Below are 25883 nucleotides of genomic sequence, written 5' to 3'. Positions count from 1 at the left end.
CTTACTGCAGTATATATATACATATATACTAGTTCCTACAATAAACTGCTCCATTTGTTTAATTCAATCATCTTGGTCAGCAAATAATGCGAGAGATATGGTGAAGCTGAAGAGTAGTGTGTTAGAGTTAGATTTACAGCATGGAAACAGGCCCATCGAGCCACCGTGTCCATGCCGACCATCGATCACCCATACACTACTGTGCTCTGTGTCGTACACTTGTATGCTAATTCAAATACACTATGGGTGACTACTATCACCCGTACACCAGTTCTATGTACGACACACTAGGGCAGTTTACAGAAACCAATTAACCTGCAAGCCTGTACATGTTTGAAATGTGGGAGGAAAGCAGAGCACCTGGAGAAAACCCATGCGATCACAGGTAGAACATGCAAACTCTACACAGACATCATCTGTAATCGAGATCGAACTGGGGTCTCTGGCACTGTGAGGTAGCAGCTCTACAGCTGTGCCACAGTACCGTCCCAAACAAGCTTAAACATTGGAAGGAAAATTGAAATTCAATGTGCTGAGTCAGCTTATTGTCACAAAATAAAGGATTGTATACAAATTGAGTCATGTGATGAGTCTGAAAGTTCACAGTAAATGATTTTGCATACAATATAAGAATGATTGGTAAATATGATTTATGGGTTCACAAGAGATACATGCAGTTAGACCTACAATAGATATTATGAAAATGGTAGGCAGTAAGTCAGTGCGTTATATGCATTTTCACAATGAAATGATTTGTAGAAATGTAAAAATAAATCCACAGGGGGGGATTGAGAAAATAACAACATTTAGAATTTGTGATTTTTCACCCCAGGATAAAACAATGTGCATATATTAGTTGTAATTTTCAAAAGCCATGTAAGTTTTGGCCAGGTTCAGCTCCAACTCCATCATTAAGTTTGCTGATGACACAGTGGTGGTGGACCTGATCTCCGATAACGATGAGACGGCCTACCTGGAGGAGGTGGCTGACCTGGCACTCTGGTGTCAGGATAACAGCCTCCTCTTGAATGTCACAAAAACTAAGGAGCTGATTGTGGTCTTTAGAAGGGCACAACAACCAAGGACGTATATGCCACTGGGGATTAATGGGCCTACTGTGAATAGGGAGATCAGCTTTAAATGCCTGCGAGTGCACATCACGGAGGATCTGACATTTACCACCTCGAACAGCTGAGGAAATTCAGAGTCTCTCTGAGGAGCCTTCACTCCTTCTACTCTAGTGCTGCAGAACGCACCCTGACTGGAAACATCTCTATCTGGTTTGGCAATAGCTCTGCCCAGGACAGGAAGGCTCTGCAGAGAGTAGTGCGTTCGGCCAAACTCACCACGGGAACTACACCCCCCTCCACCCGCAGGACCTATACACCAGGGGGTGCAGATCCAGAGCATGAAGGACCATGAAGGACCTACCACCGCAGCAATGGGCTGGTCCAGCTGCTGCGGTCAGTCAAGCGCCTCGGCTGTCACACGGCAAAAACAGAGAGGCTGAGACTGAGTTTCTTCCCACAGGCCATCAGCACTGTAAACTCTGATCTCACCAGGGCGTAAATACTGTTGCGTCTTTTAAAAAAAATGTAAATACTGGTTCTGCTCTGTTCTGTTGTTTTGCACAATCCCGCAAGCTTTGACACTTTCATTTCACTGTACATCTTGTATGTGCATGTGACAAATAAAGTTGACTTGACTTGACTTAATGAATAGTGTCTTTAACTTTGAAAACTTCAAATGTGTATCCTTTGTTTGGGAAGAGAAAGTAGGTTTCGAAACAGTCAATTTAATATCGGTTGTGGGAAAATTATTGTAATCGATGATCTGAATCGGAGTTAGTTTGAACACTGGAACAGTTAATCAGTTGAATAAGGATGTCCTGGATATCATTCATCTCAAAGAATGAAGATGGAGGTTATTAGGATAACAAACAGGGGTGTACCCTTAGATCGTATCCGCATGGAGTGCTTTGTGGTTTTGATAACAACTTTGCTGTTTTCCCTTTTGATATTAATACTAATTGCAATTAAATAAATATTTATTGAGCCATAGTGAGGAACTAAATAGAGCTAATTTATTAAATTCATTTGGCCTATCACTTTGTTGTTTTTTGGATACGTCGTTACAGAAAGCTATTACAGAGAAGCTCACAATTCATTGTCTTGGGGCATAAGCCGATCTGGTTTCTGCTGTGCTGTTGCTCTCTGTTTACTTAATGATTTGCATTCTTCATATTGGCTACAAGAGGCTTGCGCACAATTCCCACTGAAGTATTCAAATCTTTTGTACTTAATTCTCCCGAATATGGTCTCCTTACTACTTATTGTATTCTCATTCTTCATTGAATGAATTTATCTTGAATCATTGATGTTCTTTCTTCCATGCTTTTATCTTTTCTGCAGATCATATTACAAGGTATATTTAGTTCCCGGCCCTGATATTATTGGACCCATATTTTAATAAAAGTAGCTATATTATTTCCATTTCCAGTTCATTTAATTTATTATTTGTGGTCCATGCTATTATCTAAAGAATGTTTACTTGCATATTTCACATTTCCTATCCCCTTGTGTTAGCAATGTTACAAAATTTTGAGATTTAAAAAATCAAGTCTGCAATTTATCCCATCAGATAAAGCATAACAATAAGTTTAATTTGACACCAAATTCACTTTCATATCTCAAGTAGTAAAAAAGTTATGACCATTTTCATACTCGGAAATTAGCATCTTGTTCCCTATTGATTTTCAATGGACATTACAAAAAAGCTGTGATCTTGGATAATCAAACGGCCATTTCTTAAGGAAAGATTAACATTTTTAAATAGCCTAAGTGTCCAAAGATTATTCACAAATAATTCACAATATAACATGATTTTTATATCTAATTTACATTAATTTATAGGCCAAATGGAAGGTATTTAGTGTTCAATTGCTGTAAATAAATGCCCATTTAAATCGGCTTTCTAGTGGGTTCATGTGGAACGCGCCGGTTTAGAACGTTGACATAGCGCTGGATTAGTGCCCTCAAATGCCGAGAAAAATACTGCGGGATATAAAAAGCCCAAAATGAGCTATTCGTTATAGATAATTTGATATATAGGGTTATATATATGCCCCATTTAATGTAAAAATAAGGTACATACCTTTAATTGTTTGCTCTATAAAACCCTGGGGCTGCGAGAGGTTGCGAGATGAAACAGTAATTTTAAACTATTAATAACTATATTATCGAGGCCTATAAAACTAATAATACCTTTTGCGACCGGGTCTTGCAGCGATTTTTCGTTAATGATTTACTAGGCTGAACATGTGCGATTAGTACAGCCTAGTAAAAATCGCGTTTTAAACCCGCCCCCTCCAAACAGCGCCAAAATCGCCGACATGGCTGAGGCCAGATTCCTAATGGCGATTCAGGTAGGTTTTGTAACATACCTACTTGTGTACACACTTTTTCTGGCTACTTGTCAGCTCTTCCCATTCATTTGTTTTGGAACTATTATTAATGCTAACATTTCCTGTTGAACATCCCCTACCCATATCAATTTTAATTCAGTCATTTTATCCCTTCTGCTAGTCCTGGTCCCTGCAGGTTCAGATAGGTTCCATTCCAATGATTCAGTTTCTTTGTTTCCGTCCCATGAACCAGATATCTTCATTCCCACGCTACTACTCTGGATACATTTTTGGTTCTCTAAATGTGTAGTTTGTAAATCAGTTGTCCCATGTTTTGGTTAATATTCCTGACATCATGATCCATTTGATCGAATTTTTTGATTTAGTTCATAGAACCTTCTGTTTTCCAAATAGGATTCCTTGTGCACTCTTAGTATCTTTCCTCTGTTTTTAATTCTGAACTATAACCTCTTCTATTTCTAATACAATTTCAAGCTGGTTAATATGCACCCGAGGTCTGCAACAGGACAAGTAGCATGTCAGTGGGTAGATTACAATCATGTCATTCATTTCATTGGGGACAATGGAATGACATCTGTTTAGGCTATTTGCACAGGTGAGTGTCATTATCCTGCTCCTACACTCTTATGTTCACAGAACCTGCTCCACAATAACAATTAATATTATTTATATATTTAAAGTTAAACGTATTAGCCCAGAAATTCTCTGCATGCCCATCCATTAAATTGTCAATGTGAAAGGAGTCCCATAGCTGTCCCATGGCCTCCCTTGGTGAAGGAATGGGGCAGCTTTGGGGGAAGGGATCAGGGCCAATTTAATACTTGGATGTTGAAACTTAATAACTGCATCTGCTGTGGCTCTGATTCTTTGTTCATATTTATGTTTTTTTCATTAGACTGTTGCTAACCATCAGTTTACATAGAAGTAACTATTTATTCCCATTTAAAAATCTGTTGTCCACACTTGTCATCATTTGTGTGGATGTGATTTAGAAATAACCAAAATATATATCAGAGGGTAAAGACATAGACGGTACCAGAAGGTGCATACTGTGGAATTCTGCTTGGCTTTCCAATATCCTTCAAGGTTGAAATTGCCTCGCTGGAGATTGACTATAGCTTCTTGAAGGGTTTGACTTCAAATACTAGTGAAGAGATATTGATGTTCCAGGAAGGTGTTTATTTTCCTTAATTTGCTGGATTTTGAAGTGGGTTACAATGTCACATAAAGTCGTCTGTTAAAGGTACTGGTCCTTTAGCCCCATGGAGTCTATGCCGACTAAAGTAAATTCTCAGGGTTATTTAAAGCGGCCATGTCTTTGTGGGCATGGGAGAGAACCTAAGGATTTAGATGCTGAAATCCAATGCCAAATTCCTTCGATAATGCACTGCCTGATATAACATCAAACAATATTTGAGGTACCTTCTTCCACCTTGGCACTGAATTTCCCTAGCTCTCATCTTGCAATCTTTAAGATGGACTCTTATTTCAGGCAACGTTATGCAAATTCCCTTCCCTGTTCACCTGTTGCTCTTGCCCTTCAGCTGACCTCATGTCCCCACCTACCAGCGGCCATTCCTATCATTCCTTTCTGTAAAGGATAACAATTGCGCTGTTTCATCATTAGTCATTTTAGTGTACAGTAATTATCCATGTCGGATAGCAAATTGATTCATTTTCAAAAAACCTGCAGATGTTATCTGAATTTGCTGATGTTTACTTTCTGTTGCAGATTATGTTATACAGACAAAAAACACAGGTTGTCCTTCTCTTCCACTTCTCTCCTCAATCCATCAACTCTATGTGCATCCTCGATTGTTTGAATAAGTCTTATGATTCAGGACAATTAGAAATTTAATGAGTATTTAATGGTGTTTCAGAATAAATTAGTTCAGTTTAGAGACAGCATGGAAACAGGCCCTTCGGCCACCAAGTCCACACGGACCAGCGATCCTCGCACATTAACAGTGTCCTACACATGTTATGACAATTTTACATTTATACCAAGCCAATTAGCCTACAAACCTGTATGCCTTTGGAATGTGGGAAGAAACCGAAGATCTTGGAAAAAACCCACGCGGTCATGGGGAGAACAGACAAACTCTGTACAGACAGCATCCGTAGTCTGGATCGAACCTGGGTCTCTGGTGCTGTAACGCAGCAACTCTACTGCTGCGCCACCTTGCTGCCTATATATATATATATATTATCCCCTCTGTAAATCCATAAACAGCATGGATGATTACTTTTTGTAATTGCTTAATGCTGATAAAAATGTTTTTTCCGTTCCTAGATGGCCACAGACCAAACCAGAAGGAGATTCTCTCCTTGCGAGCATTCTTGTTGCTGTTTGTGAAACAGTTGATAATGAAGGTGAGAATCTAAAAGTTAGAAATGTAATACTATAGTGTTCTTGCCATGAACAACACAATTGTATATTTAGAATCATTTGGTGTGTAGGTAATCTTGAGCAAACATTGTGGGACCTGGCAATATCAGAACAAGATGTCTTTTTACCCAATTTGTTCCAGCATAGTTGCAGTGCAACCGACCACATTGGAAAATTGCTCCAGTATGTTTTGTCCATAAAAGGCATTATTTCTGTTAATTACTGTTATCAGCAAGACGATGGAAGATGTTATCGGCACATAATTAACAACTGCCTTCATGCTAAACCTAAATTTGTGTTTTGCCAGGACCCATTGCCCTAGACATGCCCATGGACAGAAATAAATGAGTTGCAGAAGTGACTATCATTGGCACCAAAGCTGCATTTGACTGAGTAGAATCAGAGCTCTAAAATGAATCATTTGGGAATAAGATCAAAATCCTCCATCAGCTAGACCCACATTTTGCACTGAGGAAGATAGTTGAGGTTGTTGGAAGCCTCTGCTTTAAAACATTGCTGCAGGGCAATATTTGATGTATGAAAAAAAAACCTGGAATTACTGGAAATCTAACATTAATACAAAATGCTGGGAAAACAGCAAGTCAGGCAGCATCTGTGGAAAGTGCAATAGTTAGTCTGGGACCCTTCGTCAGAACTGAAAAATTAGATTGCAGAGGAGGTGGGGGAGGGCTATGAGGGAACATGGAAATTTCTCTGGGATGAAATAATATTGCAGTAGTATTCTCTGGATGTGTAGAGCCCAACAACTTAAAAATAGCAGTCTGCAGTATGTAGATGCAGAGCATGGCTATCGGCTTGACTATTACCTCATTTGTTATCCTCAGCATTTATTATTTCTTCCATCAGCATGGTTTACCCCTTGTAAAACATACTGTACTAATACATTATGCCTACTTTGATAGTGCCTTCCAAGCAAGCAACTTCTACCACCAAAAAGAATGAGGGCAGCAGGCATTTGGAGCGCCACCATGAATGGTTCCTTTCCAAACCATGATTAGTCTAATCATGACTAATCATTTGATTAGTACGGGTGTCAGGGTTTATGGGAAGGCGGGATAATAGGGTTAGGAGGGAGTGATAGATCAGCCATGATTGAATGACGATTAGACTTGAAAAGCCGAATAGCCTAATTCTGCTCATATATATGACCTTATGACCTTGTACTCCATTCTGTCTTTGAAATATTGTTGTTTCTTCATCATTGCTGGGCCTTAATTCTGAATCTCCCTATTTAACAGCACTGTGGTAAGATTTTCACCCATTCAAAAAGGATGCTATCCACCACCTTTTCACGGAAGCCTTGTACGGAAGTGATCACATTCTGTAAATGATATATTTAAAAAAAAAAAACAGAATTCTTCAGCTATTTTATCTTTCTCTAAAGCATTTTCTTTAAAGTATTTGCATGACACACTGTCAGGTGCTGCTGGACATAAGACTCAGCACACACCCCTTTGCATCTGGATCCTTGGCTTCTCGACTTGTAGACCACAATCAGTGAGAATAGGGGACAACGCAACATCCACGATAATTCTTTACAGCTGTGCCATGCAAGGCTGCTATCTTCAGTCCCCTTACTGCACTCCCTGTACACTCATGATTTTATGGCCAAATTCTGCTCTTAACTACATTTATAAGTTTGCAGATGACACCACCACAATAGGCTGGACCTTCAACAATTATGAGATGGAATACAGTATGTGCTGTATGTGTTAAGAATATGGACTGGAGGACACACCCCAAAGTACATTAATGGTGATGAAGTGGAGATGGTTGAGAACTTCAAGTTCTTAGGTGTAAATATTACCATCAATTGCCCTGGTCCAAACGGATTGACATTACAACTAAGAACACACACCATGGCTTCAACTTCCTCAGAAAACTCAGGAAATTTGGCATATCTAAAATAATTCTTGCCAATTTCTTTAGATGCATCATAGAAAACATTCTATCGGGATGCATTATAGCAACTGTTCTGAAGCCCACAAGATTTGCTATAAGTTTTGGATGCAGCTCAGTACATCGCACAAACCTATCCCATACCCCCACCACCATTGAGTCTTTATACACCATGCTGCCTCAGGGAAGCAGCCAACATAATCAAGGACCACTCACACTACAGTCTCCCCTCTCCTGTTTGGCAAAGATACAAAAGCTTATAAGCTTGTCCCTTGAGATTGAAGAAAAGCTTCTTCCACGTTGTTGAGAGACTCTTGAGCGGACCTCTTATAAGCTAAAGATGTATTCCCAATACCCCAATCTACGTGCAGGCCTTAAAGGTTGTAATCTCAGTGTGGAGTAGTAAGAGTGCCACCTACAGAATAACCAAAAAGAGTACATGAATAACAAGAGGATGTCAATATTAATTTGTTAGGGCAATAGTGGAATCGCAGATCTTATTGAATCAAATAGATGGACAGCTATATTTATTTTATAAAATTCAAAATAGTCCAAAATAGTGTCAGCAGCAAGAACTTTGTCATTCAAATGTTAAGGTATTTGCCAAAGTTTTAATGAAGATTATTTATGGCAATTGAAAATCTGATGACTGATTACAAATTATTCTTGATTCATGGTGGTACCTTGTTTTAATTTAATTACAAGAAAAATAGGTTTAAGTACCTTAATAGCTGACATGGAAATCGTGCAAAAATGCAATTTCCTCCAGAAACATTTGTTTGGAAAAGTTCTCAACACATCCAATACATAGTTAATGCATTGACAAAATCTTGACAGAAGTTTTTAAATATAGAAAATAAAAGATTTTATCAGACACCAATCAAAACTAAAACAAAACTCCGAACTTAACCTGAAGTAAAAATAGAAAACTTCAGGCCTTTTGTTAAAAGATTTTCTAAAAGTAAATTGAATCAGGATGTCACAAAACTGATAAAGAAAATTGTCTGAAGAATAGTAAAATATTAGAGTTTGCAAGTCTTTGACCCATGTATTTGTCACTTCATAAGAAATGATTGGACCTTGGTTAACGCTTCCATTTGGATTTGCTCCTTGAATTTTAACCGCTATTATTCAAAATGATTTTGTGTATATCGTGCCGGTCACGTGATTTTAACAAACTAGTTTGGCATAACTGATTAACACACCCATTACTGTATAAAAATACCATTGACATGTTTGATAAATGTAGCAGTTGTATTGCAATTTACGGAAATTGAGTACAAGGAATTAATCTTTTATGTATAATCATGTTTATCTTTTATTAGGATCATGGCATTAAGGAAGATGAGCTGCAGAGTATTCTTAACTATCTTCTCACCATGCATGAGGTAAAATAATATAAAACACTTGGATTTGCTTCATTGAGACCTTCCTAATGTATTGTACAATTATAGAAACATAGAAAATAGGTGCAGGAGTAGGCCATTCGGCCCTTCGAGCCTGCACCGCCATTCAATATGACCATGGCTGATCATCCAACTCAGTATCCTGTTCCGGCCTTCTCTCCATACCCCCTGATCCCTTTAGCCACAAGGGCCATATCTAACCCTCTTAAATATAGCCAATGAACTGGCCTCAACTACCTTCTGCGGCAGAGAATTCCAGAAATTCACCACTCTCTGTGTGAAAAACGTTTTCCTCATCTCGGTCCTAAAAGATTTCCCCTTTATCCTTAAACTGTGACCTCTTGTTCTGGACTTCCCCAACATCGGGAACAATCTTCCTGCATCTAGCCTGTCCAACCCCTTAAGAATTTTGTACGTTTCTATAAGATCCCCCCTCAACCTTCTAAATTCTAGCGAGTACAAACCGAGTCTATCCAGTCTTATAATTATAATTTATATTCAATATATTTCCAATTCAGGAAAAAAGCATGATCTACTGGAGTGGATGTTTGAATTGTAAAGTGCATAAAGTGACTGCATTAGTTTGTGTTAGCTTAAAATACAAGTAGAAACATATATGTACTGTAGAAGATGACGTCCTTAGAAGGCTTAGGTGGTTCAGCATGTCCCTAACAACACAGCAATTTCTACAGATGTGCCGTAGAAAGCATTTTATCAGGTTGTATCACAGCATGTTTTCGGAACGGCTCCATCCTAGACTGTGAGAAATTGCAGAGAATTGTGGATGCAGGCCCAGACCATCACACAAACTAACCTATCGTCCATTGACTCAATTTATACCTCGCGCTGCCTTGGCAAGGTCACCAGTATAATCAAGTATGAGTTGCACCCTGCCCACTCTTCTCCCCTCTTCCACCGGGCAAAAAGTATAGGCTCCAGATTCGGGGACAGTTTCTTTCCAGCTGTTATCAGGCAATTGAACCATCCTACCACAACCAGAGAGCAGTCCTGAACTACTATCAACCTCATTGTAGATCCTCGGACTATCTTTGATCAGACTTTACTGGCTTTATCTTGCACTAAACGTTATTCACATTTTTCCCTTCATCATGTATTGTATAGTGGATGGCTCGATTGTAAATCGTGTATTGTTTTTCCGTGAATTGGTTATCACGCAACAAAAGATTTTCACTGTACCTTGGTTCACGTGCAATAAACTAAACTCAAAACTTAAATTAACTTGTAAGACCAACTACTATTGAGCAGAAACTTTAATTCTTAAGTAATCTGCTTCATGTGACTTATCTTTTTAAAGTGTGTTATTTTAATATCTGAAATGCTGAAACATTTCAACCCACAATTTATTGTAATCAATGTTAATGGAGATCATCAATAAAATGGGCCTAATCTGAGTTGACATGATGTGGGTTACACAAATTTGTTGAAATTGTGGGCTGAAATGTTGCCACAAGATGGCAGCCAAGCTAGGATTTTAAATAAGATTTAAAAGTGCTGTGGTATCATATTTTTCCACGAAGGCTGGTAAAATTATGGTAAAAGAACTGACCTTACAATGCCAACTCACCAATTTGTTCACCTGATTCACTGATGAATTTGTTAACGCTAAGTAATTGTGAACAAGGAATGTGCATTAATTCAAACTCCAAACTTTAATCCTGCCACACATATTTCCATTACTTTTGCAAATTTCAAGGTTCATTATTTTATTGTGATGGACTGTAAATCTTCACCAAGCACTATGTAAAACATTAATCATTGATTAACAAGAGCCATTTCCAGACACTTGGGAATGTTTTCCCCAATTTGCTCTCCTATTTGTATAATCGGGCATTACATGGAGGATTTTGAAATAGAGTGCAGCAGTCTTTCATTGTTTGTCAATTGGATTATGAGCATTTGCTTCTCTCTTGAATTATTTAAGGGGCTGTGGACTGGAGGAAGCCATGTCGAAGTACCTCAAGCCATTAAGCATATAACAGCTGCTGTTGTAGATTTAACAGTTGATTAATCCATATTTTGATAACTTAAGTACACTTTTAATGCTTCAAATCTTGTCAGAATTCAATGGTATTGAGCTACTCTTATGACTCCATATATAAATTATTTCTTTAAACAAACATGCAAGCAACAAATTGTTTGCTACTGGGTATATGAAATCTGATTTGTTCTCTTCCTAAATTGTCAAATTGCCTGGAGATGTTCCAACATGTTATCCATTAATTTAAATAAGAATATTTGAAGTAATTTTAGCCTATTTGTAGGAATTTTCTGTTTTAGCATCTCTTGACAGAGTTTTAAAATAGTTTAAAATTTACTGTCAGTTTTGTAGGAAGTGCAGCATAACTATGTCTTTGTTTATTTTATTATGGGGAATAGCTCCAAAGGAAGTTGGTACAAATTGATATAAATAATTCATTCTGTGATTCATATGCTATAAGATAAAAGACCTAATTTTTTTATTTTACACTGTTAAATTTGCTTTGTAAGCTACATTAAAAAAAACCCATCCTTCACCTTTTCTTTTACATGAAGGATAAATCTCACTAACATTGTTTTTGTATTTTATGCCACTAATATCATAATTTATATTTTTTCTTCAGGATGATAATTTAATGGACGTTCTGCAACTGCTTGTTGCTCTGATGGCCGAACATCCAGGCTCCATGATTCCTGCTTTTGATCAGAGGAATGGAATGCGGTAAAATATTAAGCATGATCTTAAATCTTTCCAAGTAAATTAAAGGAACTGGAATTTTGCACTGCTTGAAATTAGTAGCCTGCAGTATACCTTAAGCATACAATTGTACAAAGTTCTACTATTCAAAGTTCTACTAATGATAGTAGATTAAAAAATATATATTATCTTTCCTTTTCTGTTATTGGTATCCCATAAGAGAATTTTAACCTTGTTCTCTTGAGGGTTGCGTTGGTTAGTTTTGGACCTGAATATTTGATATACATTTTGACAGGTTTGCTACCTTTTAGGATTTATAGAAGTGGAGAAACGTTTATTATTTATTTTTAGAAGTGGAGAAACGTTTATTATAAGCACAATCTGATCAGCTTTAAAAATGGAGAAACCATTTAAGACTAATTATAATGAGAAATATACCTCTTTTAAAATAATAATTAGTCTTAATTGGTTTCTCTTTTTTGAAAGCTGATCAGATTGTGCCAGGCAGATCAATAAATCTTTAATTGCCCAAAATATTTAAATATTAGATATTTGCCTGCCAGTGCAGTATGTTTGTGCCTAGATGAGAGAAAGCATGCCAGGGACATAAGATTTTATTTAATTTTGACATTTGAGCTTTGTTGTTCCAATTTCTTTGACTATTAATTCTGTCTTTGATATCTAAACATGTAATAGCATGTAAGGGAACTTCTGTGAATGCTGTTAGGAAAGTTAAAAAAAAAATGCATATAAAAATGACATTTCTATTCTATTATGTAAAAAGGTAGTGGATATTCAATGATTTCTCGAATATTAAATAACGTAATATTCCTCTAATCCCCTTTCTTTTCCTATTTGGACAGGGAGTTAATCCTTCAGGTAGTCAATTAATTCTTCCTATACAACTTTTATTGTGGCTTTGCTTTGGATTACTTTTAGACCTGATGTTCCGATGCTGTTCCCTCTGACCTCCCGCCTTCTGCCCTGTGAACACATGAAGTAGCCCAAAGCCTTTCTATTTACATTCTAACTCTCACCAAATCCAGTTCATTAATGACCTTTGTGCTAGTTGACCTATGTTATTTTCTGGCGATTAATGCAGCACATTAAATCAGTGACCTGCATTTGTTTGAGAGAGAAATTTTGGCTTGGACATCCCTAGAACTTTTTGCACTGCATTCATTGTGTGATTACTTTTTATATCGGCTCACTATCGCACTACAATGATTGTACCTCCTGTCAATGTAGAAATACTCTCAGTACTATACTGAAATGTCAGTGTAGGTTATGTTCACAAATATTTGAATGGGATCTGCTCCCATTCTGTCCCCATAGGTAAGGATGGTCTAAATCTATGCTCAAACTGAGCTTTGCTGTCTTTGTCTTATTTTTATTAAAATTATGCTGGCATGTTATTAGCTGGTTTACATTGGCTTCTGGTCTGGTAATGATTTGATTTTAAAAATTTCTTTATGTATTAAGATTGGCCCATGGCCTTGCATCTTTCCCCTCTCCTTCCACCTCCAATACCAACATCCCTCTCTTCCCCCCAACCTCCTGAACCTCTTCTCCATGTTCGTCCAATTCTGGCTGTTTGTGTTTTTGATTGCAATTAATCCACCACTGTGATGCCCTAATTCCCCATTGCCTTTGCAGCTCTCTCTTCCTTGAAGCAACTCTTTAATATCTCCTTAGTAAGATGCAATGCTGACACAATTTTCCCCTATAAAAGACTATTAAGATGTAAACCATTATTTCTTGATCTTATTTCTATTAATTCGACCTATGTATTTTTTACAGAATCATCTATAAACTGTTGGCTTCAAAAAATGAAGGGATAAGAGTCCAAGCTTTGAAAGTGATGGGTTACTTTCTAAAACATCTTGCTCCAAAGTATGTGCAAATAGTCTTAGACTCAATTACATAGCCAGAAATGATGTATATAGTTTTAACTTGCTTCACAAATGGTTTATATTTGACAGTGTGGACAGGATTTATTGTTTGCTGAAATAAATAGCTGAGTATTCAGATTTTGCATTAAAATCTTGTAGTCAAATGAATTGAGAGATGTATTTGTGCTTTAGGCTGAGGCTGTGCTTTCCACACAAACTTTGACAACTAAGCAAATTGCTTTCTGTTCTAGACGCAAGGCAGAAGTTATGCTTGGACATGGTTTGTTCTCCTTGCTGGCAGAAAGGTTGATGTTACACACCAACATAATTACCATGACAACATATAATGCTTTATTTGAGGTGAGCATCAACTAATTAAAGCGATTCTTGCTTGAACAATGTAGGAACACTTGGAAAATATTTAAGGTTTTAGGCATGAGCAAATGTCAGTTTGATTGCTCTTGCTATAGTGTTTCACTGAATGTTTTTCAAAAAATTACAGTTAAACAAATGCTAATGCTAATGTAACTATAAAAATGAAATGAGTTATGTATTCTATTTTTTCTCCAAGCTTATTCAACTGTATTATGGAATAACATTTAAAAAAACCCAGGATGATTGCTCTTCACAAATAGGATGACATGACCGTTAAATTAACATGTAGTGAGGTAGGATGATGTAGTTACATAACCACGGAGAGAGATAGGATACTGTAGTTAAATAACCATGGAGAGGAGTAAGATGATGTAGTTAAATAACCTTGGAGAGAAGTAGGATGACGTTGTTAATAACCATCTAGAGGGATAGGGTGACATGTTAGTTAAACAACCCTGGGAGTAACTTGCGCTATTCTATTTTACTTGAATGAATTCATGTTCAAGTACTTTTAGTTTAGCGTTATTAATCACCCCTGTAACCTTAAACATTTGTAATGCATTGAATTTTACCTGGGTGGCTTATTTTTTCCCCCATATTATTTGTCATGGATGTATTTCATAAAAATTAGTGTAGAATATCTTATCACCTGATTTTCTCTATTTATTTTCTTTAGTTTAAGGATTCATCTAGCATAATATTTGAATGTTCAAGACATACCTGCAAGGCAAAACCACGTCTGTTATGGCTATTAAAGTTTCACTCGGAAAGCAGCATATTATTAGATATTGATGTGAGAACAATTTGCGAAAACAGGCAAATCTGTAGTAATCTATTTGTGATTTGCAGTCATTAATTCTTAAATTTGCACAAAACAGGAATGAAAATACAGCATTTTAATTTTAATTTGTTAGCTATCTTGTGTGAAATGCAATGTTGGCCATATATTTTAGGTTGACTGACGAGTTGTCTTGGTTAGAGAGTGAGAACTGAATGCTTCCGTCACTAGTAGGAGATTAAAAAGCTAAAGGTAATAGGAGAGAAAAATTGATGATCATGGTAAAATTTTGAGTAATATCTAAACAACAGAAAAGGGCAGGGTTATCCTAAGTATATGTGGGAATCCAAGAGAGTGAAACCGGGAACAAGAGATGGGAAACGAGGAATAGCAGAACATTTTAAACTTACACTTTTCATCAGTCTTCATGCAAATATCCCAAAGAAAACGTGTAGTAACGAACTGCAGATGCTGGTTAGAATACCAAAGATAGACACAAAATGCTGGAGTAACTCAGCAGGGCAGGCAGCATCTCTGGAGAGAAGAAATGGGTGACAATTTGGGTCAAGACCCTTCTTGTGAGGAGGCACTGATAATCTTGAACTTGCCCCATCAGCTCCCCTTTGCCTCCAGAACAGGTAATGGCTATCATAAGGAATAGTAGAATTAGGCCATTCGGCCCATCAAGTCTACTCCGCCATTTAATCATGACTGATTGATCTCTCCCTACTAACCCCATTTTCCTGCCTTCTCCCCATAACCTCTGACACCTGCACTAATCAAGAATCTATCTATCTCTGCCTTATGAATATGCACAGCCTTCTGTGGCAAAGAATTCCACAGATTCACCACTGCCGCTCCACCCTCTGACTAAAGAAATTTCTCCTCATCTCCGTCCAAACAGAACGTCCTTTAATTCTGAGGCTATGACCTCTAGTCCTAGATCCTCAGATATGGTGCCTAAAATTGCTCACAATATTTCAAACTACCAGCACTTTATGGAGCCTCAACATTACATCCCTGTTTTTGTATACAAGCCGTCTTGAAATAAATGCTAGCGTTGAGTTTCCTATCTTTACTATCGATTCGACTTGCAGATTAACTTTTTGGGAATCCTGCACCAGCACTCCTGCACCAAGGACTTGGGTCCCTTTGCACCTCGGATTTCTTGATTCTCACCCCATTTAGAAAATAGTTTACGCCTTTATTCCCACTACCAACATTCATGACTACACACTTTGCCACTGTATATTTCATATGCCACTTCTCTGCCCACTGTCCCAACCTGTCCAAGTCTTTCTGCAGAGTCCCTGCTTTTTCTATACTACGTGCCCCTCCACCTATTTTTGTATCATCCGCAAACTTGGCCTCAAAGCCTTCAACCCCCTTGTCCAAATTATTAATATACAACGTGAAGAGTAGCAGCCCCAGCACCAACCCTTGTGGAACTCCACTAGTCACTGGCAGCCAACCAGAAATAAACCCCTTTGTTGCCACTCTTTGTCTTCAGCCAACCTGCTATCCATGCTATTATCTGATACCATTGGCACTCATCTTCCTTAGCAGCCTTATCAAAGGCTTTCTGAAAATCTAAGCAAACAACATCTATTGACTCGCCTATGTCTGTCCTGTTATTTATTTCTGCAAAGAATTCCAGCAAGTTTGACAAGCAAGACCTCCCCTTCACCATGCCATGGCAACTTTCTTACATGCCAATTTTATCTCCTGATGTAACGTACCCTATATTCCGGCTACTGTTTGGGAGCCTGTAAATAACTCCCATTAGGGTCATTTTACTCATAATTTCTCAGCTGTCAGGCTTGTCCTGGCAGGTCAGCTTTTGGCTTGAAGGAGGAGGCATGATATTCTCAGACTTATCCCAGTGGTTCACCCTTGCCTTGAGAGGAAATGCTGGTGGTCTCTGGTTTACATTGGCCACTCAGTATTTGCATCTGTGTGTGAGGGTGTAGTCCCTTATTGTCTGTGGGCAGGCAAGGGGCAGTGGCGGTGTCAGGCATGCCCTGGGTACTTAGTCATGGCTTCAGTGGAGGCGCTGGCTTGTCCTGGCAGCTCCGTCGTGACCACAAAATGGTGGCGCTGGTGGTCTCATGTTTGTCCCAGAGGCTCGGTCTTGTTCCAGGCTGCACAGGGGAATGCAGCGAGCAGGGGGGTCTCCCACTTTTTCCTTCTTCTTTCTTTCTTTCTTCCTCTTTCTCTGCTGCTTCTTTTCATGCTCTTCCTTCTCCCCTCTGGCTGGATCGCCTGTGATTTATAAGGAGTAGGCTGATGAGGTTCAGGCAGGTCAATCCAATATTAACTAATTGGACACAGCTGTTACATATTTGGCTGTGGTCTCAGCTCAATGGTGCTGAAGTTTAGGGTCTCCTGGCCTGTCTGCCGGTGATGGGGATTGGAGCGGCAACCGAGCTGTCACAGTATAAAAAAACGTAACCAGCTTTGGAAATGTAAATTTTTGTAGCCTTTTCAATAGATGATTCGGGTCTTTGTATTCTCCTGCCTTCGGTGTTGGCCATGGTTAAAATTGAAAGCTTAGCATCTGAAGAAGTGACAAGAACAAATCTTCATATGCTATCTATGGCATAACTTGTGGAAATGTCATGTGTAGGAAGGAACTGCAGATGCTGGTTTAAACTGAAGATGGACACAAAAAGCTGGAGTAACTGTCTTGATATGTCACAACTGCAACTTTTTATCTTGTACATAAGGAAGCAACAAACTTGTGATTGGCAACTTTTTTAGAGCATGCTTAATTACATGCAGGTGAAATGTTTAGAGAATGTGGAATATTAGGAACAATTTTGTTTGCTTTGTTTATTTTTATACACAATACTGGTGAATTTGATTATGAATCATTTTTATTATGAATCATTTTTGTTCCTGTTTATAATCTGATGCATTCTTTCAGCATAGTTCAAAGTTATACCGCCAGAATTCCCCAGCATTACTTTCTTTACAAATACAACATTTTTTTTTATGAGCGTTCTAAATATTGACATTACTTTCCAGATATAAGAAAGAAGTGGCTTATTTTCAAGGATCGCATGGGAGAATCAATTCTTAATTTTATATTGAGTATAAAATTGAGTATAAAATGTAATTGAAGATAAAATGCAATGAAAATGCTTTTGCTTGTCAAACAATTTGTTTATATTTGAACTTTGATTTTTAAGATTCTGACCGAACAGATATGTACTCAAGTTGTGCACAAGCAGCATCCTGACCCAGATTCAACAGTGAAGATTCAAAACCCACGTAAGCACCATTTATTTTGAATTAAAATGTTCTTCCACTATTTACCCATGTTTGAGGTTATTTTCCTCCTCTGAACTCTACAAACAAGAAATCTTTGCAGTACATTTTAAGACGGCAGAAAAAAAATGCTTTATTGCATTGAATCAACTGGAAGTTGAACTGAAAGTGGCAACACTAGTAGATAGTGGTAAAGAAGACATATGGTATGTTTGCCTTCATTGGTCAGGGTAGTGAGTATAAAAGTCAGGAGATTATGATGCAGCTTTATAGGACTTTGGCTAGGCTGCATTTGGTGCATTGCATGCGTTTCTGGTTGTCCAAACATGAGAAGTATGTGGAGTCTTTGGAAAGGGTACAGAGGAGGTTGACCAGAATTAAGTCTGGATTAGAGAGTAATAATTGCAAGGAGAGGTTGGACTAACTCTGATTGTTTTCTCTGGTTGAGAGGAGACCTGATAGAATTATTGGAGTAGATAGATAGAGTAGATGGCCAGAACCTGTCAGGATGGAAATATCAAATACTTGAGGAAATAGCTTTAATGTGAGGCAAAGTTTAAAGGAGATGCGCATAAGTGAGATGATGACTGCAAGAAAGGCATGTGGAGCGTTTTATTTGGGTTGATTCAGTTAGTTTAAATGATTTAATTGTATGTGTGAAAGTATAGTCATAGTGTGTGATACAGTGTGGAAACAGGCCCTTCGGCCCAACTTGCCCGCACCGGCCAACATGTCCCATCTATACCAGTCCACCTGCCTGTGTTTGGTCCGTATCCCTCCAAACATGTCCTATCCATGTACCTGTCTGTTTCTTAAATGTTGGGATAGTCCCTGCCTCAACTACCTCCTCCAGCAGCCTTTGCGTGGAAAAGTATGTTTTTAGTTTGAGCAAAAGACAGTGATGGAGGAATTCAGCCGGCCAGGCAGCATTTGTGGAGGGAATGATGACATTTCGGGTTGGGACACTTCCCAGTCTGAAGAAGGATCCTGATCTTAAAGAAAACATCGTCATCCATTCTGATGCTGCCTGACCCTCTGAATTCCTCCAGAAGTTTGTTTTTTGCTCAAGATTTTGGAATTAGCTGTGCCAGTGTCTCTGTGATTTCCGTTTTTAATTTAAAAATACATGAGGTCATTTTCATCATTTTTATTTGTAAATGTGTAAGGCATACGAAAAAAATCTATGAAGGTTTTGTTGATATCTTGCTGTTCAAAATTCAAAGAGCAACTGTTGTTAAGATGACTTTTAAAATACTGTACTTTTGAAAATGTAGTCATATTTGACCTTGTATATTATCATTCCTATTTTTCCAGAAATTCTGAAGGTGATCGCAACACTACTGAGGAATTCTCCTCAACTTTTAGAAACAATGGAAGTTAGCCGTGTTTTCTTATCCGACATGATTAAACTCTTCAATAACAACCGGGAAAATAGAAGGTGCGTTGCTGCTGGTACAAAATCTAAGTACTGTGATTTAGTTATGTGAATTAAGCACATCGACATGTTGATTTGCTTAAATATGAAGCTTGGAATTGTTTAGACCATTAAATGGTACTAACAACAAATTAACCTGGAGATTTTTCTCACCTCACCTACAGTTGTTTTCTGACATTGGATTCTTAATAACATTGAAGGTTGATGTTGCATGATACTTGATGAATTGAAAGTTTCTGGTGCAATCTTTCCATGGCAAATACAGAACTCACTTAATCATTATTACTTTGCGTAAAGATTGCACGCTGTTAATCGTTGAAGAGTCAAGTAAATATCTTTACCTGTACCTTTTCTTAACCTATAATTTTGTTTCTACAAAGGTAGTTTGTTTTATAAATTTAGAGGCTGAAGGGAAGTGCTTTTTCTTGACTTTTAATTTTGAGATTTTTATTTTAAAGTGAGTAAATGTTTGATTTGTTCCACTGGTTAAATAGCCCACAACCCAATGTTTCAACGCATATATTTTCACTCGGGATCCTGCACATCTTTTTCAGGAACTATTTCCTGAAGGACTAAATAAAATCACAAATTATATCCTCTATGATTCTGGATTTATCCCTCATTAATCTTCCTACAACTTTTGTGGTCAACTGACTTATTTTTTTCATACCTTCCCTCTCTTTTGCCCAACTGTGTCGTGTCACTTTTACATTGTGTTCAACACAGCATCTTCATAGATACAGACACAGAAACAGAGAAAAATAGGTTCAGGAGTAGGCCCTCTGAGCCAGCACCGCCATTCAATATGATCATGGCTGATCATCTAAAATCAGTACCCCGTTCTTGCTTTTTCCCCATATCCCTTGATTCCTTTAGCCCGATGAGTTAAATGTAACTCTCTCTTGAAAACATCCAGTGAATTGGTCTCCGCTGCCTTCTGTGGCAGAGAATTCCACAGATTCATAACTCTCTGGGTGAAGAAATCTTTCCTCATCTCAGTCGTAAATGGCCGACCCTTTATTCTTCATCTGTGACTCCTGGTTCTGGACTCCCAACATCAGGAACATTTTTCCTGCATCTAGCCTGTCCAATCCTTTTATATGTTTCTACTATAAGATTCCTTCTCATCCTTCTAAATTCCAGTGAACACAAGCCCAGTCGACCCATTGTTTCAACCTATGTCAGTCCACCATCCCAGAAATTAACCTGGTGAACCTACGCTGCACTCCCTCAGTGGCAATAATGTCCTTCCTCAAATTAGGAAACCAAAATTGCACACAATACTCAAGGTATAGTCTCACCAGGGCACTATACAACTGCAGTAGGATCTCCTTGCTCCTAAACTCAAATCCTCGCGCAATGAAGGCCAAAATGCCATTAGCTTTCTTCACTGCCTGCTGTACATGCATGCTTACTTTCAGTGACTGATGTACAGGACAGGAGGCAATCCAGCCCTTCAGCTCACCTGTCTATGCCCCATATAGGCTAGTTCTAATTTGCCTGCTTTTGGTCCATTCCCCTCCAAACCATTCCATGTACCCATCCAAATGTATTTTACGTATTGTTATTGAATCTGCTATAATTACTTCTGGCAGTTCAATCCATATACCGAGCACCCTTTGTGTGGGGATAAAAACTTTGCCTCTCAGGTTCCTATTAATTATTTAAGAAGTAACTGCAGATGCTGGAAAATCAAAGGTAGACAAAAGTGCTGGAGAAACTCAGCGGGTGCAGCAGCATCTATGGAGCGAAGGAAATAGGCAACGTTTCGGGCCAAAACCCTTCTTCAGACTGATGTAGGGTGGGTGGGGGACGGGGAGGAACGGGGAGAAGAAAGGAAAAAGGAAGAGGAGGAGCCCAAGGGCTGAGGGAGAGCTGAGGGGAGGAGACAGCAAGGGCTACCGGAAATTGGAGAATTCAATGTTTATACCACTAGGGTGCAGACTGCCCAAGCAGAATGTGAGATGCTGCTTCTACAATTTCTGGTAGTGCGCACTCTGGCCATGGAGGAGGCCCAGTTCAGAAAGGTCGGATTCGGAATGGGAGAGGAAGTTGAAGTGCTGAAGTGCAGGTGAACCTCTTTCACACCTTGAACGACTGCTTGGGTCCTTGAATGAAGTCGAAGGGGGAGGTAAAGCGACAGGTGTAGCACCTTTTGCGGTTGCAAGGGAAAGTGCCCAGGGAAGGGGTGGTGCGGGAGGGAAGAATAATTCACCTGCATCTCCTCCAACCTCACCTATTGCATCCGCTGCTCTAGATGTCAGCTGATCTACATCGGTGAGACCAAGCGTAGGCTTGGTGATGGTTTCGCCGAACACCTCAGCTCAGTCCACATTAACTAACCTGATCTTCCGGTGGCTCAGCACTTCAACTCCCCCTCCCATTCCGAATCCGACCTCTCTGTCCTGGGCCTCCTCCATGGCCAGAGTGAGCACCGCCGGAAATTGGAGGAGCAGCACCTCATATTCCGCTTGGGCAGTCTGCACCCTAGTGGCATAAACATTGAATTCACCAATTTCCGGTAGCCCTTGCTGTCTTCTCCCCTTCTCAGCTCTCCCTCAGCCCTCGGGCTCCTTCTCTGCCTTTTTCCTCTCCTCTCCCTGCCCTCCCCCACGCGCCATCAGACTGAAGAAGGGTTTCGGCACGAAACGTTGCCTATTTCCTTCGCTCCATAGATGTTGCTACACCCGCTGGGTTTCTCCAGCACTTTTGTCTACCTATTAATTATTTCCCCTCTCACCATAAACCTATGTATGCTCTCTAGTCCTAGACTCCCTTATTTGAGGATAAACTCTGTGTCTTCACCCTATCTATTCCTCATGATTTTATGCACCTCTATAAGATCATCGTTCAGCTTCCTGTGCTCTAGAGAATTAAGTTCTCGTCTGCACAGTCCCTGTGGATCTGGCTTGGATCAATCCTGGCCACACCCTATTAAATCTTCGCTGCACCCTTTCCAGCTTAACAGCATATTCCTTAAAGCAAGGTGCCTTAAACCGAACAATATTCCAAGTGCAATCTCTCCAGCATCTTGTGCAACTGTAACATTACATCCCAACTTCTATACTCAATACCCTGATTGACGAAGGCCAAGGTGCCTGAAGCCACTTTCACCAACCTATCTACCTGCAATGCCACTTTCAGGGAACTATGCCTTGCCATTCACTGTGAAGGCACTGCCCTGCTTTGACTTCCAAAATGCAATAATTCACAGTTACCTGAATTATATTCCAATTGTCATTCCTCAGCCCACTTACCCAGCTAATCAAGATCACATTGTAATTCTTGATAACCATTTTCACTGTCTTTGATACCATCTATTTTAATGTTATCTGCAAACTTACAAATCTTACCTTGTACATCCTCGTCCAAATTGTTGGCATATTTGGCAAACAGCAATGAGGCCCTCACCAATCACTGAGGCAAACCGCCAGTCGCAGTCTGAAATTCATCCTTTCATCACCATTCGCTGTTTCTTAACATGAATCAATTCTGTATCCAGTTAGCTAGATCTCCTTGTCATTAAGTCAATACAACCTTGATGTAACTGGTTGCAAACTACTTTTCTTTATGTGATTAATTGTTCTGAATCACTTGGAAACAGTTCATTGTGACATCCCGCCCTAATCACTATTAGGTTTTGCCTTCATTTGTATCTCTCTCCCGAGTCATTGTCACAAAATGAGCTAGACCATTTTTATTATCTACATCACACCAAGTTTAGAAAAAAAAAAGAATTTCCTAATGTGTTCTTTCTGTAATTATTCATTGTGGATTTTACAAAATTTGTTTTGAATGAATAAGAGTAGAATGTATGAAATTGTTTTAGAACCAATGAACCAATTTGGTCTTTGTTCATCTACAATAGGGGCATTGACCTTAAATTGTCCTTTTTTTATATCATGTACTCTCATGAAGGTAGTCTTCATTCAGGTTCAGTAAAATGCTAATTTCTGTCTTTATTACTTCTATTGTTAACTATTCCCATGTTTTCTTGTCTTACCTTTTGAAATGTTCATTTTGTTCAGAAATCTGCCACCTGTATCCAATCATTGTTGCCTCAACCTCCAGTACATTTTGTTCTCCTGACTCTCACCCATATCTTTTCCAGTATTCCCAAATTATCTTCTTATTAACTTCTGCATCTCTGTCTCTGTTATGGCTAGTCTTCTCTTATGTTGGTGTCCATTTTTTTGCACATCTGTAATTCATTTTAGATTATTTTTGTATATTGAAGGTGCTTTACAAATGTTGTTTATTGTTGTATCCTTTTTGAGGTAGATTGATTAAATATGAAGAGAGTTTTGACTGCATTAGTGATCTGTCTGTTTTCTAATGAGTAATAGATTTGTCTGGCCATGATCCATTTGAGGGGAACCTAAATTCATGAATGAAGGGAGAGTGATATATTAATACCACTGATCTAACCCAATCACCTCTGTGTAGAAAGGAACTGCAGATGTTGATTTGCACCAAAGATAGATACAAAATGCTGGCGTAACTTAGCATATCCACTGGGAAGGAATGGGAAAGAGGAAATGAATTTCTTCAAAGTAGGCGTACGTTGAGGAGATGTTACAGTGGAGTTGGGACAAGGAGAACTAAGGGTCTTGGCCCGAAACGTCACTCAATCCTTCTATCCAGAGATGCTACCTGAGCTACTCCAGTATTTTGTGTCTATCTTTGGTTTAACCCAATCACCTACTTGATAATTGGAGCACTAACCTGTGCAGACTCTCAACCCAACACCATAGACATTATAAAGAAGTCCAAGTAAAACTTGTGTTTAAGTGGCTGGAAAAGAAAGAATCGGGTGGAGGATTATATGTTTTTGAAATGGTTGCTTGTTGCCTGCTACACAACCTTGGTTGTGAGAACTCAGCCATTGCCTCAGGCAGGAGGAAGGCATGCAACATATAGAGAGTCATGCAGCTCGGATACAGGCCCGCCAGCCCAACTTATCCATGCTGACCATGATGCCTGTCTATGCTAGTCCCATATGTCTGTCTGTGACCCTTATCCCTCTCAACCCTTCCTATCCATGTACCAGTCCTAATGTCTTTTAAAATGTACCTACCTCAACCAGTGGATAGTCTTACCTGGTTGCATTGGGCTGATCTGAAAGTGTCTGGTACCAGTCATGTTCAGTGATAATATTACCACTTCATCACAAAGTCATGACAGACTAACCAAATGCACTTGATTGGAAACTGCACATATTTCCTACATGCTGAGGGACAATACCACCTTGTTTCTTGCTGCCTGGAGCATTGCTGGCCAACTTGGCTTGAGAGGCATTCATTTTTTTCTCCACATTAAAACATGACATTTAAACAATGCTTCACAAAACAATCATGCCCTGTGTATGGTCTCCAGTTCTATATAAATACAAAAGCAATTGAACCTTTATCAGTAACTGATAATATGCATCTGCTTATCCTTCTGAAGCAGGTCTGCAAGAAACATTACGCAGTAGATGCATGTAGTTGTTGAAGGAGATCTTCGGGGAGGGAAATACTTCAATTGTGCACAAAGACCACCTGAATGATAGTTCATATCAAATGCGCATAGATTGATTAAAGGCTAAATGTACCCACACCATTGCACCATATAGTATTCCATCCATCCACGATGTTCCATGTACACCAGTTGCACATTTTATCGAAGTGGACAGTCTGAAATTAACATAATATTTTAACCATTTCACTCCAAGGGAACTTACTAATTACACAGTCATGAATACTCGCTTCTCTTGAGCATTCTTGGTACCTGCTTTCCAGGTACCTTTGCAGGGACTGGATCTTGCACATATTAACTTTCATCTAGAGCACAATTGGTAGGTGCCAACCTATTGGTCTTTAGGTCTTTTCGTTATTGGCTGGAGTTTTTTTCCTCTAATTCAGCATTGCTATTGTTCAAGTTCATTATGTTGGATCAATGTCAGTGGTGTTTCTATGGTTTTAACTTTAAGCCCATTTTTATTCCTGTTGGACTAATCATTTTAGCAGAGAACCAATACAGTAACCTAAGTAAGGCATGCACAATATTTAAAAATCACTTTCATACTCTTATTTTCAAGGTCATGTTTTAGAAGCAAGTTCACAAAGAGGTCAAAGTTGATGTGTTGTAAGACAATATATTAAACAAATGTTTCCTCCACTGTTCTTATTTTGAATTTGCATTTCTCATGATGCAGAACCTGCTGGTCTTCAGAACTATTATTTATCCGTTTAAATGAAAGCACATTTGGGACATGTGTATGCTTTGTTAAATGCAGATGACGGGAACTTCCTGACAGC

The 25883-nt window shown here is 38.8% G+C and overlaps 1 protein-coding gene across 1 annotated transcript in view; it reads left to right on the top strand.

Moving 5' to 3' along the window:
• The window catches only part of lrba (LPS responsive beige-like anchor protein), a 661684-nt gene that overhangs the window by 58907 nt on the left and 576894 nt on the right, over positions 1-25883 (top strand). The window contains exons 14-20 of the mRNA XM_055646656.1: positions 5718-5797; positions 9059-9121; positions 11761-11858; positions 13635-13727; positions 13978-14086; positions 18071-18152; positions 19464-19587. Coding sequence (XP_055502631.1) covers positions 5718-5797; positions 9059-9121; positions 11761-11858; positions 13635-13727; positions 13978-14086; positions 18071-18152; positions 19464-19587 — 649 coding nt within the window. The remainder of the gene's footprint in view (positions 1-5717; positions 5798-9058; positions 9122-11760; positions 11859-13634; positions 13728-13977; positions 14087-18070; positions 18153-19463; positions 19588-25883) is intronic.

This window comes from Leucoraja erinacea, chromosome 1, assembly GCF_028641065.1.
Source record: "Leucoraja erinacea ecotype New England chromosome 1, Leri_hhj_1, whole genome shotgun sequence".
Taxonomy (NCBI): Eukaryota; Metazoa; Chordata; class Chondrichthyes; order Rajiformes; family Rajidae; genus Leucoraja; species Leucoraja erinaceus.
Note: the sequence above shows the minus strand (reverse complement) of the source record. Positions and strands in the feature narration are given on the sequence as shown.